The sequence below is a fragment of the Puma concolor genome, chromosome B1 (genome assembly GCF_028749965.1).
Source record: "Puma concolor isolate L17-30 chromosome B1, mPumCon1.1.hap2, whole genome shotgun sequence".
Classification (NCBI taxonomy): domain Eukaryota; kingdom Metazoa; phylum Chordata; class Mammalia; order Carnivora; family Felidae; genus Puma; species Puma concolor.
This window is the reverse complement of record NC_141670.1, coordinates 16,497,070-16,517,545: the sequence shown is the minus strand read 5'-3', so window position 1 is coordinate 16,517,545 and position 20,476 is coordinate 16,497,070. Positions and strand designations below refer to the sequence as shown.

Here is a 20,476-nt window from a genome sequence, read left to right as displayed (position 1 = left end):
TTGATTACCATAGCTTTTGCCCTACAACCTCTCCTTTATATCATGCTTTGTGCCACAGATGTTTCAGTACATCTGTATCCCACAAGTTGCATGCTCCCCGAAGGCAGGAACTTCTAAAATTTAGGGGCCACTCGGTGCTGAGCACGGAATATAGACATGATATGAATGATTGTTTCAATTGTTCGCTTTTTATGTAACTATTATCATCACAATAGGTGCAGATTGTACGCTCAAAATATTCTACAATAAAGATAAGTGAGAATTGTTTTATTGTTAATTGTTCTGTCTGTGTGAGATAAGTTCTTGAGTATGCACAGAATTGAGAAACCAATGCCTAAACTTAATACCACCAAAATTCCTATAAATGAGACACGTGCCTCAAGTCAAATCGGCTTTTGTCTTGCAGCAAGCTATGGCCTTCCCTCCTTGCTCCACACTCTGCAAATGCAAATGCCCCTAGACGGTGGGCCTCTACTCCACTAGAGTTGGGGCAGGGGGTTACCAATGTAACTCTCTCTAGCAATTGATGCTACAATTCACAGAATTAGGTAGGGCAAAGGGTCCCCACTCCAGAAATCATTGGCAATCCAATTAATCAGCCAGGTTGATTTGTATCATAAAAGACATCAGAAGTAAGGTAAACCAAACTCCAGGCATTCTTGACAAAAAATTAGCAGTGGGTTGTGATACGCACAATTTGTAGAAAAATAGTTTGTAGGCAATAGGTGTGCTATACCAGGTGCAATGTGAATTTCCGTTGTGTATGTGGAAGGGTTGTTACTGCAAACACCATACATTACTGGCCTCTGCATTTCACAGAATAAATCTGAGGCTCACATCTCTAAGTGAGCAGCTTTTCTTTTTCTGGCAAGAAGATTCTAAGGAGTTTCTTTCTTTTTTTAAATGTTTGGACCACCCAGAAGGTGGATCTGCTATCACAGCCAAGTTACAGATGGTTTGTTTGCACAAATGGTCCAATTTGGAATAAAGTACAAGTTTCTTTTGTGTATGAGATGTAAAATTATTGTATACATCTGATGCTGGTTTGTCCTTTCCCACTCAATGCCTCTCCCTCCCCCTCCTCCTCCCTCCTTCCTATTCAGAGCACAGTCCACCAAGATCACGGCTAACTGAGAACACTATATGGACTTGGGTACCAATATAGAAAATGTTACTATATTCTGAAGTTTTGCAGGCTTGAACATAGAAAAGTATGTTACTCCAATATAAACTATATTTGAAATTTGAGTTGTTAGAAAGAAATGTTTACAGTTGAATGCAGTCCTTTACCAGGATTTCAAGTGCAGTAGGAAGGTCAATGGGAAAACTTGTTGAATTTTATTCTACCAAAGACATGTCTGCATGGAAGTGCTGGTTCATATGTTCATAACATTCATTATTAATTATCATCTATTAATTGCAGAAATATCTATTAATTGCACAAATATCCCACAAATATCTATTAATTGCAGAATGTACTGTATGTGGAAGGCACTGTGGGGGATACAGTTATAATGTAATGGGTTTCTACGCCCCTGAGACGCTCGAATAGGAGAAGGGACATATACATACATAACACAGCCTGTCCAGGATTCTATGACACAGCCTGTCCAGGATTCCATGCGAAAAGTATGGCCAAGGGTAGGAGGAGTCAGGGCAAAGACTGCCTGCAGGAGGGGCCTTGTAGGATGGTGAGAGAACTTGAGCTACAGAGTTAGACCTACCAGGAATTACAGATTTTCACAGGATGTGTGACCCTAAGCAAGCTTCTTCTACTCTGAGAGCATCAGTTTTCTCATCTTAAAAGAGTGTCTTGAGAATTCAGTGAGATAATAGTTCTCAGTAATACAATACCAATAATAGTTCTCAACCCCAGCTGCACAGTAGATTTACCCAGATAACTTGTGAAAATACTCATGCCCAGGCGCTATGTATAGAGGTTCTGATGTGATTGGTCTGAGGTATGGCCCTAGAAATGTAGATTACAGCCAGGCACCAGAGGGCTTTAGATGCCAGGTAGGGCACTGGAGTTTATTTGTAGGCAACAGAGAACAACTGAACAATGGGCTCTCTCACTATTTTGACTCATACCCCACAGCACAGCCCTTTAGTATATACTTGCCTTGTTCATAACTATTTTAATCATTTTTATTCTTAACATAAACGTGTCACCACGGCCATATCTTGTGCTTCCCTCCTGTCTCCTGCAGTAAGTAGAATATTATAGATGCTTTACCTGTGATTTAAATTCGTTTTTTTCCAAATGGACCCAAACAATACATTGATATGAATAATGGAAATCACCCGAGGCATTTGTTGAAACACAAATTCCCTCGTTCCTCTCCTAGAGTGTATGATTTGTGATTCCAGGCATTTAGGGTATGATAGGAGTCTTTATGACAAGCAAGAACCCCAGGTTCTAACATGTTTTAACTCAAAGAAAAGACTTCTGGTCTTAGGAGTTTAAAAATAGATAGTACTGATTTTGACAAACTATAGCTAGAGAAAATTAAAAGTTTAATATTATTTTTATCCCTGCAAGTCACACTAGGGATGGAAACTTTTATTCTTCTAACAGTTCTGGGTCTGGGAGAATTTCCAAGTGGAAAACAGCTATGAAATGTCTCCCAAAGGCTGAGATCTAATAATCCCCATTGTCTTCACCAAGCTTCTATTAACTGTTCCTATCAGAAAATGATGACAATCACTATAGTGACATGATCACAGAACTGAAGTGAGTACAACAAATATTTTAGTGATGAGACTGAAGATCTCAAAGTATGAGAATTTATTACCTCAGCAATTTTATTCATTTAGATGAAACTTGGATATCCCTTAGAGCAACAATGTTAAACAGAATTGATAGCTAGATTAAGTAAATAGAGAAAAAAAATGAATGAATGACTATCCTCAAGTAAAATATTAAGAACAACCTAGTTTATTCCTGGAGCAGCTAGAGGTTTAAGTCAAGTCCTATGCATTCTTCTGCTCTAAACAGTGGAAATTTGCAGATGTAACAATGATGGGTTGACATTAATAGCTATAATCTTTGGTTCTGTAGAGAGTAGGTCTTTTTGTTCCATGAGCTTATTTAAATATCCACTTCTTCATTTTTAATTATCCATTAATTCTAAACACTGGAATATACACTGCAATGTATTAGAAATATACATGCTACTATAGATATTCTCAAGAACTTCCAGTCTGGTTGCCAAGACAATACACAAGTAAATAAACAAACATTAAAAAACAAATTGTCTTCAGGAAGGAAGTGAATAAAATGTAATGGTGGAGAATGATGGGGGAGGGTCTGGAGAAGCTACTTCAGATGTTTGGGGAAGTCTCTTTGAGAATGTGATATTTAAGTCTAGACCTAAAGGATGAGGAGAAGCAACTGGGTGAAGAGTGGGGGAAACACTTTGGGCAAAAAGAACAGTGCATGTGAAGCCCTGAAGAGGGTACACACTTGCCCTATTTGAGGAACTAAAAGGAAACTGCAATAGCTACAGCACAGTGGGTGATGGGAGCAGGAATGGTATAAGATGATGTTAGAGAAAGAAGTAGGTAGGATAAGACCAGGTAAGGACTATTAGGTGGTTGTAAATAATTGGGATTTACCCAGAAAGATTAGGAGTAGGTATAGCAATCAAACACTGAATACTCAACATGGTAATAATTTCAAATTTGCTATCTTTTAAACATTTAATAACCATATGTTTCCCATTAAGTATTCCTTTCATCCCCCCCTCCCCCCAGCCCACCCTCCCAAAAAAGAAATCCATGTGGGTTTCTTGTAGACAGCATAATACTGGATATTTTTTTTTTACCTAGTTTGACAATCGCTGTTAAAATATCAGAATATGGTTAGACCATTTACATTTAATGTAATTACTGATAAGGTTCAATTAAAATTTAGCATCTTGTTAGTTGTTTTTATTTGTTCAATCTGTTTTTCATTCATGGAGAAGAGATTGTTTATGGATGCAAACTTCCCTGTGTCTGCCATCCCCAAGGGTTCTCGAATCTCAATGCTAACTTTAGTAATTTGTTCATAATTTTGGCTGAATTCTTCTTTATGGCTAAAATGGTGGTCCCATGTTCCTCTATGCTCTGATACAGTGATACGAGTTGCTTACTTTCCGTGGAGGCACCTGTCTTTCCTTGGATCCCAGGCCAGTTGGTTGCCCTGCAGCTTTAGCTCTCTGAATAGTTCATTAAAGGTTATAATTTTGTATATTATATGGCTTCTTCTTATTAATGCAGGAGTCATTCTCTTTCTAGCTTTCTATAGCCTAGATCCCCCTTCATGTGAATTTCAAAGATCATTACTTACAGGGATGCTACAGTAGTTTCAATTCAAATATAAAAGCTCCCTAATTTGGGGGAGTTGTATTCCCAAATAGAGAGTTATGGGTGAAATAATACCTAAAGAATGAACTGTTTAGTTTAAAGCAAAGAAAATATGATTCAAGCAGGGATTTAAGGAAGATGTTTTAAAAGAGAATAAGAGAGGTCATTATAGATGACATGTAATTAGTAAAAAACAAAAATATTTAGCATGGTGGAAAAATAGAGCTAACACAATTGACCAATTAAGAGTTATTTTAAGTTAGATTTAAAATTCCCTGCCCAGCTTGTACCCCAATGTTTATAGCAGCACTCTCAACAATAGCCAAATTGTGGAAAGAGCCTAAATGTCCATCAACTGATGAATGGTTAAAGAAATTGTGGTTTATATACACAACGGAGTACTACGTGGCAATGAGAAAGAACGAAATATGGCCCTTGGTAGCAACGTGGATGGAACTGGAGAGTGTGATGCTAAGTGAAATAAGTCATACAGAGAAAGACAGATACCATATGTTTTCACTCTTATGCGGATCCTGAGAAACTTAACAGAAACCCGTGCAGGAGGGGAAGGAAAAAAAAAAAAAAGAGGTTAGAGTGGAAGAGAGCCAAACCATAAGAGACTCTTAAAAACTGAGAACAAACTGAGGGTTGATGGGGGGTGGGAGGGAGGGGAGGGTGGGTGATGGGTATTGAGGAGGGCACCTTTTGGGATGAGCACTGGGTGCGTATGGAAACCAATTTGACAATAAATTTCATATATTAAAAAATTAAAAAAATAAAAAAAATAAAAGTCCCTGCCCAGTGAAACATTTAAAATGTTACCAAGCTGAAAATATAAATGTCAGTCACAAAACTCAAGATAGTGCGGAATGTTGGTTTTTAAATGATGCCATGATTTCTTCCAGATTACTCCAGGAAGCAAGGCGGCAGCTGCCCACCTGTGTCCGGGAGATGTCATCCTGGCTATTGATGGCTTTGGTACAGAGTCCATGACTCACGCGGATGCACAGGACAGGATTAAAGCAGCAGGCCACCAGCTGTGCCTCAAAATTGACAGGTGCTCTTTAATTAATGGTGTTAAAATGTGATCTGTTTTGCAGGAGAACCTGAACTAGAACTAGAAATGATTTCATCCTCCCAGTGCAAAGGAGTGTCACAGGGCCTAGAATTTTGACTGGCTTTTTTTAAACATATCAGCCACTTTGGTCTGTTCTTCACTGATGTCAGTCAGCCTAGTAGTTGCTAACAAACTATTTCTGAAAAGAATTCTTTGGAATGTCACAATAACGAAAGAGGCTAAAAGAATTCTTTTTCCTGTTAATAGCACCATTAAAGGTACTGGCCACAGAAACAATGTACGGGACAGCTACTTGTACTGTTGTTCTAAATGCAGTAGAGAATGGGATGGAATTTAAAGATTCTCCAGAAGAATCTCTTGACTTACCAAAATGGGATCATGTTGAAAACCAGTTGCTAATACCCTGTATGCCATTGGCTGTTTTGTACAGAATTCAGCCCAGAAGAATCTGACCAGGTATAAGAGTGCCTGTGGAGTGAGAGCGTTAGAGAATGAGACATTTCTAACAACAACAACAACAAAAAAAAAAAATTGGAAATTGAACCTGATCTCTTGCCATAGCCCATTGTGAAAATAATGTTTTCACATTAAATAGTGGTTGTTACTGTGTGTTTATCCTGCTGTTATTGTATTCCCAACTTTCCCTGCTGTGGTTCAGAAGGCACAATCAATCAGCCAATTGCCATTTCAGGGGTGAGATTGACTCTTTTCCTATTTACCCACGACCTGTGTTCCTGCCAAGCACACAGTCCCTTAGGAGCACATGGTCCCAAACAGATACATGAGAAGGACATGAGATTGGACAAAGCTCATTTCCTTGATGCCAACGGTAAATCCCCCTGGCAGACCACTCAGTGTCTCCTGCAGTGGCCTGGGTAGGAAGGAGGGAAGGAGGGAAACCTAGAGCATTTGCCCTGTGGTCCTCTGCCTCCAGGGTCTTCCTCTCCTGTACTGTTCCCTGCAGGTACTGCCAACCTACTTTCTCCAGAAACTGTACAATGTCTTTTCCTTCGTTCAGGCTCTTGTAACAAAAATACCATAGACTGGGTGGCTTAAACAACAAAAATTTATTTCTCACAGTTCTAGAGGCTAGAAGTCTGAGACCAGGGTGCCAGCACGGTCAGGTTCCTGATTATATCCTCACATGGCCTTTCTTGGTGCATGCACACAGAGACGAGAGATCTCAGATCTCTTCCTCTTTATGTAAGGACATTGATCCTATCATGACAGCTCTACCCTCATGACCTACTCTAATCCTAATTACCTCCCAGAGACCTCACCTACAAATACCATCACACTGGGGCCTGGGGCTTCAACACGGGGACTTGTGGGGGGGGACCCAAACTTCAGTCTATAGTAGTCCTCCATGCAATTTTTATCCACTCAAGTTTCCCCAAAAGGATGCAAAAAACTAATTAGATGGGAGAATACAGAATAATGACCAGGGAACATTGCTTTTGCTTAAACTATCAAGGTTTGATAGTATCTCGATAAATATTATGGGAGATTAAAGTATACTATAACTGAAAGTACCATTAGAATTTGGAGCTTACAGAATTTCTTTTATTTACAGGGCAGAAACTCGCTTATGGTCTCCACAGGTATCTGAAGATGGGAAGGCTCATCCTTTCAAAATCAACTTGGAATCAGAACCACAGGTATGAATTTTAGAGTAAATGATATTCACATTCTATTTCCTTTTAAATGATGTGGACATCTTCCAAGAGGAAGAAGTGGCAAATACAAAAAACTTAGAATGAGCCACCTGATGGAGCCATTGTCTGTCTTTACTCTGTGAGATTAATTTATATTACCCATGTGCTTTTTCCATCAGGAAAAAAAAGAAGTATGCCCAGACAAGCACCTTGTTAAAAGATAGATATGTTCTCTGGAAAAATTTGGCTGTATCTATGTACAGTCCACTTATTTTTTCATTCTTTTTGATGGACTTCTGCCATATGACCATGACATAATCCAAGAAGTTTAAAATGTTAAAACAAAGCTAAACAAAATTAGGGGCTAGCATTTGAAACAGGTGTCTCTAATTTAATAATTATTGTGAACTTCAATTCTTCCAGGTCTTCACCCAGATTTTATTTTACATTCTTCTTTAATTCTCAGTTCTGGAGTTCTATAATTAAGTTTACTCGACAAAAAAGGGTTTGCATTATGTAATCATGGTGATACTCTGCCCATGCAGGAGAATTACAAAAGACAGAGGATTTTTCCTTGAGGCAATTCTAATGAGCTAAATTAATCTAATAATCTGATGCCTATCTGACCATGTCTATTTTCAAAAGCTCCAAAAACACTGAAATTAAACTGACCCTCAATCGTGCTGTATGCAAAATGTAATTAAGGAAAGGATTTTAGAACCTCTCCTTAGCCAGAGGTTTCCCAAGTTTAGAGAGACAGCTACATAAACTGGGTATCCCTTTTTAAAAAATTTTTTTAATGTTTATTCATTTTTGAGAGAGAGAGACAGAGCGTGAGCAGGGGAGGGGCAGAGAGAGAGGGAGACAGACACAGAATCCGAAGCAGGCTCCAGGATCCGAGCTATCCGCACAGAAACCGATGCTGGGCTCGAACCCACGGATCATGAGATCATGACCTGAGCAAAGTTGGACGCCCAACCGACTGAGCCATCCGGGCATCCCTGGGTATCCCTTTTTAAACAAGTATTCCTACTAAACTGATTAAATATTCCCAAACTGTAGTTTTCCTATATAACTGCTGCAAATGCATTGAAAACATATTTGTAATTTATGCTTTAGCAACATCTGCCTTTTCAGGATCAACTCCTGCATTTGTCCCTTCCAGTTTTCCACTTTCTTCATAAGCCTCCATTTTCTCCTCGGTAAAAACACATTCAGAGTAACGTGTACCTGTGTCTCATAGGGCTTCTCAAAGACCTAAATAAAACACTATAGAAAAAGAACTTGGCACATCGAATTGTTTATAGAGATTTCAATTTAGTGGGAGCTCTTGGTGGGACTGGTATGGTACCCGCCTCCCACCAGGCTCTGATCAGAAGGCCTCTGGCCTCTCCTGACAGTGAGATGGGAGCTGCCCACGCGATAGGACCTCCTAGACACCAGGACTGCCTTCCACATCACCATTACAAGGGTCATTACAAACTGCTTTGGATTAAAACTTTGTTTTCAGTTCAAATACAATCCCCCCAGGAGAAGAAACATCCTGAGTCGTTTAACCTTTGGAGAGCATGAGTTTATTAGATCCTTGCCCTAGACCTTTGACTGGAAGAAAGGAAGAGCCTGAGCCTAAAAATCATTAAGAGCAAAGGAGGAGAAAACAGGCCCCAAAGGCAGGGAGCGTGATCTGGGCTATCCATGAAGGTGAGGACTGCTGTGTCTGTTCTCTTTACTCTGAGCCTCCCGGGCAGAGCACACAGCAAGCGCTCAATAAATACCTGACAAATGAATGAAAGGAAATGGATAAACTGCCTCTTCTACCACCGCCCGGGACCAAACCTGGGAACCAATTCTCAGAATGGTGCTTGGCTGCCCCCAGCCCCGGCAGCTGCAGGGTAAAAGTGGTCATGCAAGTTGAATGCGATTTAGGTCAGGCGAGAGCTCAGCTCTTCAGAGAAGGGATCTGAATGCTGGTGGTGGCTTAGCCCCTGGCCTCCGAGGTGGATTGGTGAAGAATAATACCTGTCATCAACATTACCTTAGATAGAAGACAAGACTGCAGGAGGAAAAAACAAGGTTCCCAGGCGGAGCCGTCGCTTGTAGATAGTCCTTTGCAGGAATGCCTGAGCGTTGTCCCACCTCCAGTTCATCCCTTAGAGGCAACACATGAGAAAAAGAGATCATGTGGTACTTTAAAAAGCAACAGAAAGAAAGGAAAGTTTAAGGCTCACACATATGCATTTATTGACCACCCAATCTCTTATTGTCACCAGGACGAAATGGATAAAATTCTGAATTTCCTTTTCCGTATATAGTACACATCCAAAATTGTACTGCACCCTTCCGCAAATTAATTTCCCATTCCAGACTTCTCCTAATGTTTAAAATCTGATCTCACCAATACGAGCTGCTAAGATATGGGGTCAGGGGCACCTGTTGACTCCCTCGGTGGAGCATCCGACTTCAGCTCAGGTCATAATCTCACGGTTTGTGAGTTGGAGCCCTACGTCGGGCTCTCTGCTTTCAGGGCAGAGCCTGCTTCAGATCCTCTCTCTCTCTCTCTCTGTGCCCCTTTTCCACTTGTAACCTCTCTTTCAAAAATACATAAACATTTTTAAAAATTAATAAAAAAAAAATAGATACGACCAAAGTACCAAATCCCCAGTGATCCCTCACCATGTCGCAGTACCTGCTCTGGCATGCGGGTGCCTCAGCAAGTATTTAGTAAGCACAGGCTGAGCTCAGACCAAAATGGGAGGCTGTGTTTTGCTAACATCTGTCCAGAAGTGGAGTTTAAGGGAAATTGTCTGAGTTTTCGTTCTAGAAGAAGCCCCTTTTATAAATCTACAAGTTTGAATTTATGACCATAATTATTACAAAAACTGGACTTTTTAAAATAACCCTAATTGGGGCGCCTGGGTGGCACAGTCGGTTAAGCGTCCGACTTCAGCCACGTCACGATCTCGCGGTCCGTGAGTTCGAGCCCCGCGTCGGGCTCTGGGCTGATGGCTCAGAGCCTGGAGCCTGTTTCCGATTCTGTGTCTCCCTCTCTCTCTGCCCCTCCCCCGTTCATGCTCTGTCTCTCTCTGTCCCAAAAATAAATAAAAAACGTTGAAAAAAAAATTAAAAAAAATAAAATAAAATAACCCTAATTTTAAATACTCTGGCCTCTCCTCAATCATATATTAGTGCATGTGTCCTACATCTTGGGGTTAAGCAATATGGATATTTAGGACAGCACAAATGGGGGAAACATAGAGAATGAGATAGGTTTAAAAAAAAAAGAACGAAAGGTGAAGCTTGGGTTAAAGGCTCCAGAAGCCAGTCAGATGGAGCCTCTGAACATTCCTTTACTTTGAGTCATGGCTCATTCTTACTGGCACCCTCTCAGGGAGGCCGGTGTTCGGTGTTCGAAGGTCTCAGAGATAAGAACCATTTCAGTTCTTCCCTTAATGGGCCAGAGGCCTCCTACCCTGATGATCCTCAGGCCAGATTTCTGCATGATCGGTTCACGTAACTTGGCACTTCAGGACGGACATTCCCTACAAACATAGCTCAGCTTTAGCACAACCCCTGCGATCTGAAACGCCAAAGCATAAACTGAACAAAATGCAATGATTGAAAGAAAATGATAAGCAGTGAGTTTAACTTGGAGCATGAGTGTGGAGGAAAGCTAAACGGAGGTTATGTTTGTCTTCTTCTTTTATTTTTTTAATTAACACGACGCCATGCAAAACGATGTCTTGCAAAGAGAGGTCTTCCCCCCACGCACACACCCAAAATAGGAACTCTGCAACTAAGGCAACTTTATGGACAACAAAGATGTGTCTGTCTGAGAAATAAATGCTGTTGATGTATCATGCTTCAAGACGCCGCTGTAGATGAGTAGAAAATGCCATCGAGCAAAACAGTATTTGAGTTCTTATTTCTCAAGCCAAGTGAAACTTTCACTGTAAATTCTGTGACCTTGGCTATTAGAATAAAATACTTTTCATTTTAAAAGTAATGTATATTCGGGGCGCCTGGGTGGCTCAGTCGGTTAAGCGTCCGACTTCAGCTCAGGTCATGATCTCACGGTCCGTGAGTTCGAGCCCTGCGTCGGGCTGGCTCTGTGCTGACAGCTCGGAGCCTGGAGCCTGCTTCAGATCTGTGTCTCCCTCTTTCTCTGCCCCTCCCCCACTCACGCTTTAGCTCTATCAAAAAATGAATAAACGTTAAAAAAATTAAAAGTAATATATATTCATTGAGGGGGAAAAAAATTACATCCTACCACACAAGCCCTGCCACAATTAAGAAAATGTTAGTGTATTTATTTCCAGTCTTTTCCCTATGCATAGATTCAGGCTTTGGGGACTTTCCTTTTACAGTTATAGTAACAACTGACATGAAATATTAATGCCTAGTTTTTTTTTTCATTTGTTCATGCTATTATTAAATAGTTAAATTTTGTTTTTTTGAATTTAGACTTGAATCTTAGACTTAAAAAGAACCTTAGAAGTTGTTTAGATCAACCCGCAGCCATTGAATAAAAGCCTTCCATCCACACTGAACATGGCCTGGGAGCAGATATGCATTTTCCTATACAAAGCATTATATTAGCATTATATATTAGCTGTAGGCTAACGGTATGTTGTTAGAGGTCTGTGTCCTTCAAAGCCGGCATTCTCAAATAAGACATTATGCTTATCTTTGTTTAGTGTTAGTTGAACAACTCAAAATTATAATGTAGCTATCACAACACAGGAAAGATGCTTTTCAGAAGCAAACATCATTCATTTCTAAATGAGAAGATAACTGTTTCTGTCTCCATAAAAGAATTGCATCCTTGGCCCTAGAAGATCTGATAATAAAGATGTATAGGAACTATACACACAAGCAAGTGAGGTATGGGTTGGAGTTGTTTATATTTTCAAAAGATAGATTTGTCTACAATTTTGTGATGACTGGAAGGCGGCCCATTCAAAACAAGCTTTCTTAATCCCCAAACTGTTCCCTACTATATGCGGGAAACACTTGAAACAGATCACTGAAAAAAATTTGCAGGGGTGACTATTTTTCTTTTGAGGGGTGAGCATGAGGTCAGGTGGTGATTGTTCATAAATCCCAAATAAGACAAAATACCATTATTTCTTCAGCGTGCCTTGATCGAAGGTATGATCCCTTGTTTTCCTTATCTCCCCACCACTTTTTTTAGTAAGTACATACATACCTCTATGTATGTACCATGAAACATGTTGTTTCTTTTGGAGCTGGTAATAGCCTCAGTTCTTGGGCTGAATCTTTATCTATGGACAACTTCTTCAAGTAGGAAGTTGAAAGGTGCAACTGTCTTGGAATGCTGTCACTGCTGAGGTCATCCTAAGGGCTTGGAGATTGTTGTCACCAGCTGCATTCTCCCCAATATCAGCAAGTCTCCATCTAGTTGCCTAGCTTTTACTCTGTCGGCGCTAGCACTTTATTAATTCAAACTATTATTCCTTAGAATAAGCTCCTAATATTTAAAAATGACATTTAAAATGCATTCATTAACTGCAGTGGTTACTTATTGAATTCCTAAGAGATGAGAATCATTTGGATGCTTTTGTCTGGGTAAAATAAACACAAGAGCTGGACTGTATTGACTGCTGTATAATTTTTTACGGTATTACTGTTACGAATGATTTTCCAGAAAATGTAAAAAGAAATTAATGTGGGATACCAAACTTCTCATTGGCTTTGTCTTTTGATTCTGTTTGACCATCAACAAGGATGGAAGACTTGGATACAATGTTGCCTCCCCGTGCCATACTTAAATTTGTTTACCTTTGATGTATACAACTTCATTGTGCTTTTCTGGAATGACTCTAGCAGCCCATAAACTAACGCTTTGCAAAGCCTAAATACAAATGTTTGAAGCCTATATTAGATTGAAGCCTATATTCTTTTATATCCTCTTATGATTATGTGCAGAAAGTAAGGTTTTTTTTTATTTTAACAAATTACACATTTATGACCTTTGCAATATATAACCAAAACTGAAAGCAAATAAAAAGGTTGGAGCTGATTAACTCAAATGCTGCTTTTCGGAAGCACTACTAGAAATTATTAGTGCACAAATATTTTCAGTGAAGATGCCTCATTTACAGGACAATCACCACCCATGTTTATTAATCATTTTAAGACTAAGAAGAAATAAGGGCAGCGACTTTTTCCCCCATAAAACCATCATATTACATTAACTAATTTTTATAAATTCAATTCTATTTATCAAGATCTTTAAGGCGTATCATACTTTGTTAAAAGAAAAATTCCACAAAGCTTGAGTCCTTCAGTTCTGCCTGATTCACTCTTTTAATTAGCCTGAGAAATTAATAATTTACCAAAACTAAATGAGGCAATTAGGCTTCTTCTTTCATTTCAAAAAGAGTAACAAAGGCTTGAATCATCACCACTGGCATTACCTACAATTATTTCCAATTCACTTTTTTCCTGCCATAATAATGGCTAATCAGAAATCATAAAAAAACAAAACAAAACAAGCAGAATTCATCATTAAATCAGCCAAAACAATCAGATGGTAGCACTGTATAAATGTGTGACTACACACATTTTCCCATATTCTGGGACTCAGCATTTTTCTAAAGCCACAGTTGGTGATTTCAGTCATTCTGCTGCCTAACAGCAGCAACCCTACTGTCCCCCAACGAACTCCTAGGCAGTGAGCCATTATTCTGGAGGTAAAAATAATGAATCAGTGAGATGCCAGTCAATCCAATCACACTAGAGGATCACAGCCTATTGTATTCAACTCAGACCTTCTCCAGTTTAAGAGGCTATTATAATACGCGGCCCAAGGTTGATGAGAGAAAAGTCTCTACCACATCCCCGATTTTCAGGCGCCAGGAGATTTGGGGTAGCTGGAGTCACAGACTCAGTACAGCTAGTATTTGAAGCTGCACCCCATTCGCCTGTTACAACTATTAAAATTTTAAGTGAACTTTTCCAAGAAACCTAGATGGGGGAATAGGGACTTCGTGTGAAGAGTGGCTGCTCAGAATCAAAACACCGAAGCATCATGTGGCGTGGGTCCCTAAAGGAAGCTGTCGGTATGTTCTCAAGCACAAGAATCTCTGTGCAAAACTCTGGTTCCTCCCCTAAGAAACGAAGACAGTCTCTTTTTCTAACAACAACCAAAAAAAGCACCATCCCACGATTTACTCATTTGTAATGACAAGAAGAGAAAAAAATGACATGAGCAAGAATATTACAAGACCTTCTTGGTTTTTTTTTTAATAAAAACAGCCTCCGTTCAGTAACATTTCAAAGAATCATAAATGTTTGTGCTAGTTGAAATCTGCGTGAAAAATTGGTGGCACATTCACCAAAGTAAGTGAAGTCGATGTGAATGCGTGAGTGAAAATATTGGAAAGATTTATCTCACTGATTCTGCCAAATGAAAAGATCTGGAAAGAGAAGCAGCTTGTGTATATTTTAGCCTTCCCTCCTGGTTTTCTTCTGTCGCTTAGGAGAAAAAGCTATTTAATGACTCTACGAAATTACAAATCTCTGTAAAAATTGGAAAACCGGATTCCTACATTAAAAAAATAATAACATAGAGTTTCCGATCATTCAGGCATGTTTCAGAGTTTGGGACTCGGATGTTTGATCCTTTTCTCCAAGCAATAAAGTGGAGATCCTCTTGTGAGTCTTATACATTAGCTATCTGAATTGTTGACTTTAGTCCTTCTGGGACTAAAAGAAACATGAAAAGTTCTTTAAACACACAACGTGCAATCATCACCAAAAAAAAAAAAAAAAAAGGAAAGAAAAGAAAGTTTCCATATACATGGTATCCCTGCTCTCATAAGGAAAAAATAGTCTTTTAATGCCTATTATTTGTTCTAAATTTAAAGTTAGAACATAATGCAAAATAAGAATTTTTTTGTGGTAGACATAAAGAAAAAATAAAACTTTTACTTGGATTAGTTAAAATGATTCGGTATAAGTATTCATAAATGCTCCCTCTCTCTGATTGTTTTGCCCCTCCTTTTCCTAAAATGGAGGAAGCTGTAATAAGATATTCATAGAAGAGAAAGTGTATATAAGTTCTTCTTGAGAAAAAGTTAACTGTGATAATTCTTCTAAGCCACAAATCTCATTTCTGACATCGAATTTCAGTATCCAAATGAGTCATATGAGAATTTCTTAACAACTACAGCCGTGAAAGTCAGTAGGGCTAAACAAAAAGAATAACGTTCTAATTCTTTTATGATATTTTAAATAAGGTCAATTCATCTGCACCTTAAACGTGGCTGAATACAGCACATGCAAATTTCACAGAAAATGTAGAAAGGTTTATGCGTAACTCCTCCTTTAACCTTGCCGTTAATCTTGCAGTGGGGTGAAGAAGCCTTGATTAACAACAGCGATGCTCTAGGTTTGCTCATTAATGGCTTTGTTGTGCGTTCTGTGGCTCTGTGTATCTTGTCTGCCATTGTACAGGAGTTCAAACCCATTGGTACCGCGCACAACAGAAGGGCCCAACCTTTCGTTGCAGCAGCAAACATTGATGACAAAAGACAGGTAGTGAGCGCTTCCTATAACTCACCCATTGGGCTCTATTCAACTAGCAATATACAAGACGCGCTTCACGGACAGCTGCGGGGTCTCATTCCTAGTTCACCTCAAAAGTAAGTATCATGACTTGCCTTCCGGCCACCATGCTCTTAACAGTGATAGTACGGTTTCTTTTCCTTTCCAAAGTCCAGCTCTTGCTGTTTTATTTTTACTTTCCTGAAGGCACAGTCAGATGTTTAGTTTAAAGACAAGCGTCTAGAACAGATCCAGAATGTTCTGGAGTCCAGTCTGCCAGTTCCTGAACATTTAGTGAACAGATGCTTAAAGTGAAGAAATCGCTCGTTTCCATCATCCCCATTCTTAGTCATGTCAATATTTGGTGGTAAATAATCTTCTCTGTGCAGTTATCATTCATTTACTTTTATCTAAAAAAAAAAAAAAAAAAAAAAAACCACAAAAACTATCTTCCACTGAGGAACTTTTTAACCCTTTGTTTTTACAGGATGTGAACTACTTTGAACACAAGCACAATATTCGGCCCAAACCTTTCATAATCCCAGGCCGAAGCAGGTCATAAGCTCTGAGATTGTGACGTCTGGAGTGCATGCTTCTCTAATAAATCCTTACTAATCACTAAGAAGAGTAACCCTTAGGGGTTTGGCGTGACTCTGCTCATTTTGAAGCCTATTTCAAAAGCAAAAGAAACAAACTCACTTTTAGCAGAGAACAGTAGGTAACTAACGTCCATTTCTGAGAGTAAATACTGACCAGATTATAGAGCTGTGAAATGTTAGGCAATCACCACATATATTTATAACTAATACCCCTGCTGCTCTGAGGATCCCATCAGAACACAGTGACCTTTGAGGCAGGCAGATGTACCCCATTCCCAGGGCACGAGAGCCCAGCCAGCAGGAACAAACATGGGACACCGGCACCCTATCAGAAGTCAGGAGACAGGCAGGGCCCAGTGGGAACGCTGGTGCAGCTTTCTATGTTTCACAGGCTGTGAGTAGCCCACCTCAGCCCTTGTTTCTCACAGCACCATTAGCCTGCTATGTAATCCCACTCATTCTAGCTCTTACATAAAAATAAATGTGGGGGCACCCGGGTGGCTTAGTCGGTTAAGCGTCCGACTTTGGCTCAGGTCATAATCTTCTGGTTCCTGAGTTTGAGCCCCACAAAGGGCTCTGTGCTGACAGCTCATAGCCTGAAGCCTGCTTGGGATTCTCTCTCTCTCTGTCCCTCCCCTGCTCACGCTCTGTCTCTCAAAAATAAATAAACATTTAAAAAAAAATTTTTAATAACAAAAAATAAATCTTCATCCTTATGGACACTTGCAAAGAAAAAGAGGCCACTTGAAAAGGAACTTTGCCACACAGAGGAGAGCAGTATAAGGAAAGAGCTGGGAGAGAGGGAGGTATGTTTGTTACCCTCACAGATATAACTGTGTCCACACTGCAGTAAGAACAGGCCAGCTCTTCAGTGCTGTCCATCAGAGAAACAGATCGTCATCTTCAGTTAGATGATCCTTTTCAAATAAATATCTTCTCTAGAAATTGTACTCCAACCTGGGGGGGGGGGGGGCGGGGAGGGGGGGAAACGAATGCCCTGTGTTGGCACATTGGGAAGGAGTGACTTTAGGAAACCTCAAACCCATTCCTCTGACCTCAGCTACATTAGTCAGCCCAGAGGAAGGAAGTTGGCAGTTAGGATTATTGAATAATGATCTATATCCAGTGTCACAAACTAGCGGCCCATCCAACTTACAGAGGGTGTTTTATGTAACCCTCCTGTTGTTAAAAAACAAAACCAAAACCAAAAACCTTAAGCAAATGCCTTAAGATGGAACATCTAGTCTCCATCCTGTCAAAATGCTCACCATTCCCAATACCTGGCCTATTTTTATGTAAGTGTAACCTGCAGGCCCCTAGGGGTGTCCAAGTTTATGATACCTGCTCTGGATGGTCAATCATTGCTTGATATGTGATCTGTGATCTCCTTGTGCAGACCTTTCCATGAGCTAGAGTCAGGGCCAGAGGATTATCTCAAAATAAGCTGGCCGATTTTGTGAGATCAGACTCAGAAGCAGTAGAGTGGAAGAGCAGGAGACAAGGCTAAAAAGGCAGTGACTACCAAATACATTTTCCCCCAATAGAAGGGAGCGCCTTCTATCTTCCCAGCACCTGGACACAAGGCTGGGACAGACTAATGCTCCATAATGTTCTTAGATAAAGGAACGAAGTCCTAAGCGCACCTAATAATACTTGAGTGGCAAGTAGAATCAAGAGCTACCACCCTACCTCATAGAGGGAACTCTGCACAAGCCTTTCTTTACTTCGTTGTTCCCTGGTCCCCATTCTATTTGCTTGTATATCTTCTCCCTATTTCCGCACCTTCAACAGCTTCCCAGCCCCTCCCCCAAGATCATAACACTAGATAAAGAGTTAAGATGCTATGTTACTATTGAATACATACATATGCAACTTTCTAAAGAAGCATAGTGAAATTAATGCACTTGCATTCTTTTGAGGTTGGTTCAACTGGAAATTCACTAATCCAAATCCTAGGACTTTAGGCGATGGGTGAAATGACACATCAGAGTAACACAGATCTTGCCGTGGCTAAAGACCAGTAACACATTTAATTTTATCAAAATTCAGGGAAAGTCAGAGGGATTCAGGTAGCTAATGGCCTTCTTTTATTTTCATTTTAACTCAAACATGGTGATAGTGACAAGCCACTCATGATTTTGTTATTGTAAGGTGCCTTTCAATATAGCTGAATTTGGGAGAGGAGAGAGGAGAAACAGGGACAAAAGGGTTTGCTTTAAAGACAGGTCCCCAGGGCGCCTGGGTGGCTCAGTGGGTTACGCATCTGACTTGGCCTCAGGTCATGATCTCACGGTTTGTGAGTTTGAGCCCCACATCGGGCTCTCTGCTGTCAGCACAGAGTCCTCTTCGGATCCTCTGTCCCCCTCCCTCTGCCCCTCCCCTGTCCATTCTCTCCCTGCCCCCCCAAATAAACTCTAAAGACAGGTACCACATATAAATCTTAAAGAATTGTAAAAATGCCTCTACTATCTTTCCCTTCTTCCTGTGTCCCCTATTTGTTCCAGCTTCTGAATTTCTGGTTCTTACCAAATGATCCTTCATCGAGGTGGAGTTTTAGGTGGCTATATACCAAGCTACAGCCAAATGAACAACTTTTTAATCCGAAGTGGGAGACGCTAAATTGTTAATATGTTACATCTCCCTCGGGCCTGACTGCTAGTTATGGTTCTTTTATTTCATAATTGAAGCATATTAAAAAATCAGTATTTTCATAGGCAAATATGTAAATTTTTAAAGCCAAATTTATACCTAAAAATATACACAAGATATTTTGGAGATCCAAATGATAAAATAGAATCCTCTGAGTGGTTTTTGGACAGCTCACTTCCAGAAGTTCATCCCAAAAAGTCTGTACACAGGCCAGGGAAATTAGTTCTCTGTCTGATGATATGGAGGCATGAAGTAATTGAGTGTATCATCAAGCTTACACATGCCAAGTCACTAAGTCAAAGTCAAGAAATCTCATTAGTATCTACTTTTCTGGGTCACAGGATAGGTCATGGTGACCCATGATACTACCCACAGTGACTGGAGCTCATCAAAACTATTTACTTAGAGCATCAGTTCAAGAGATCTTTTAAAAATGTCCCAAAAATTTATAAAAAGGTCATTCTTGTTTGCTAAGGGTATATTTCCTATGTATTCAATAACCAGGGGCTCCTAAATAGAATGATAAAGAAATCAGGCAATAGAAGATACAATCTTTGCTTAAATAAAATTATGTACACAAGCATGCTATATACAAGAACACTAATAACAAAGATTACTAATTACAACTACAAAATAATGTCTATCTGTAAATTCTGATTGCTCATAGCTTACCCATCTCCTGTCTAGCTCGAGGGCTGGCACAGAGTCTTTCACCAACTACGGTCGATTTCAGGAGCAAAGAGAGTGTTGAGCCTACAAAAATGATAAAAACGCCACTCGGCATTTTGTAGACGATTTACCAATTTACAGACTGGGCTTTAAATAGGGTCTCAACAGCCAGGAAGTAAAGGAGCACATCCATGTATACTCGCCTCATTTAGGTCATGCAGGTGGTCGAACTGGATAACACCAGACAAAAAAATTTTAAAATCCATTTAGTGACATGAGTTGTTCACACTAAGCAGGCTACAACATTGATGTAGTCAGCAGAATCGATGCCCAATATCCTTCTGGTTTTTGCCCTCTATATGAGGCTAAGGTTAGCATTAGTAGCCCTAGAGAGTAAATGCAAGAGCCATACCTAAGCCCTAAGAGAAAACGGACTTTGAGATAAACACATCATATAAATTGTTCTCTGCCTTGAGTTTATAGCAACACTAACCTGCAAGCATGAAAAAAACTTACAAATACTAATTTTTTTTGGTTTAGTCTTAAATGATTGTGCTTTAAAAAAAAAACAACTCAGTACATTCCATTTTCTTGTAAAATGCATTTCTCATGCTGCACTTAGAATGCATGTAGAAACATTACTTTTTAAGTCACTGGCATGTCAGTTGTGACTAGTCTCCTGTCCAGATTCAAAGAGAATATGAAATCTCCCTAGCTGTTTTTAAAACTGCATGAATGGCCTTTCTTGTGTTTTAATAATAAGTCCCCTCAATTGATCTTTAAAAGGAAATGAGAAATATGCATGGAAATATATGTGTACCTCCAAAATGTTACATGAAATAGTTACATATGATGCCCTAGGTGGCATCTAAAGAGTCCAAGACCACCTTATTTGCCCTCTAATCAAT

At 39.8% G+C, this 20,476-nt stretch overlaps 2 protein-coding genes across 7 annotated transcripts in view; one reads left to right on the top strand and one right to left on the bottom strand.

The window, feature by feature from the left end:
- CFAP96 (cilia and flagella associated protein 96) overlaps positions 1-20,476 on the bottom strand; it is a 521,342-nt gene that overhangs the window by 418,590 nt on the left and 82,276 nt on the right. For 3 of the 4 annotated variants that reach the window (XR_015249965.1, XR_015249967.1, XR_015249966.1), the window contains exons 6-7: positions 9,119-9,232; positions 5,795-5,896 (exon numbers count right to left, since the gene is read on the bottom strand). Coding sequence is in view for 1 of the 4 variants with exons in the window: in XM_086703251.1 (XP_086559377.1) it covers positions 16,044-16,061 (18 nt within the window). In the remaining 3 variants the exon portion in view is untranslated. Of the gene's footprint in view, positions 1-5,794; positions 5,897-9,118; positions 9,233-14,333; positions 16,062-20,476 lie in introns of those variants that run through there. The other variant, XM_086703251.1, reaches the window with a different exon arrangement.
- Positions 1-20,476, top strand: part of PDLIM3 (PDZ and LIM domain 3) — a 30,525-nt gene that overhangs the window by 3,317 nt on the left and 6,732 nt on the right. For 2 of the 3 annotated variants that reach the window (XM_025932919.2, XM_025932917.2), the window contains exons 2-4: positions 5,256-5,407; positions 7,002-7,086; positions 16,139-16,206. In XM_025932919.2, coding sequence (XP_025788704.2) covers positions 5,256-5,407; positions 7,002-7,086; positions 16,139-16,206 — 305 coding nt within the window. Of the gene's footprint in view, positions 1-5,255; positions 5,408-7,001; positions 7,087-15,561; positions 15,750-16,138; positions 16,207-20,476 lie in introns of all 3 variants that reach the window. The other variant, XM_025932918.2, reaches the window with a different exon arrangement.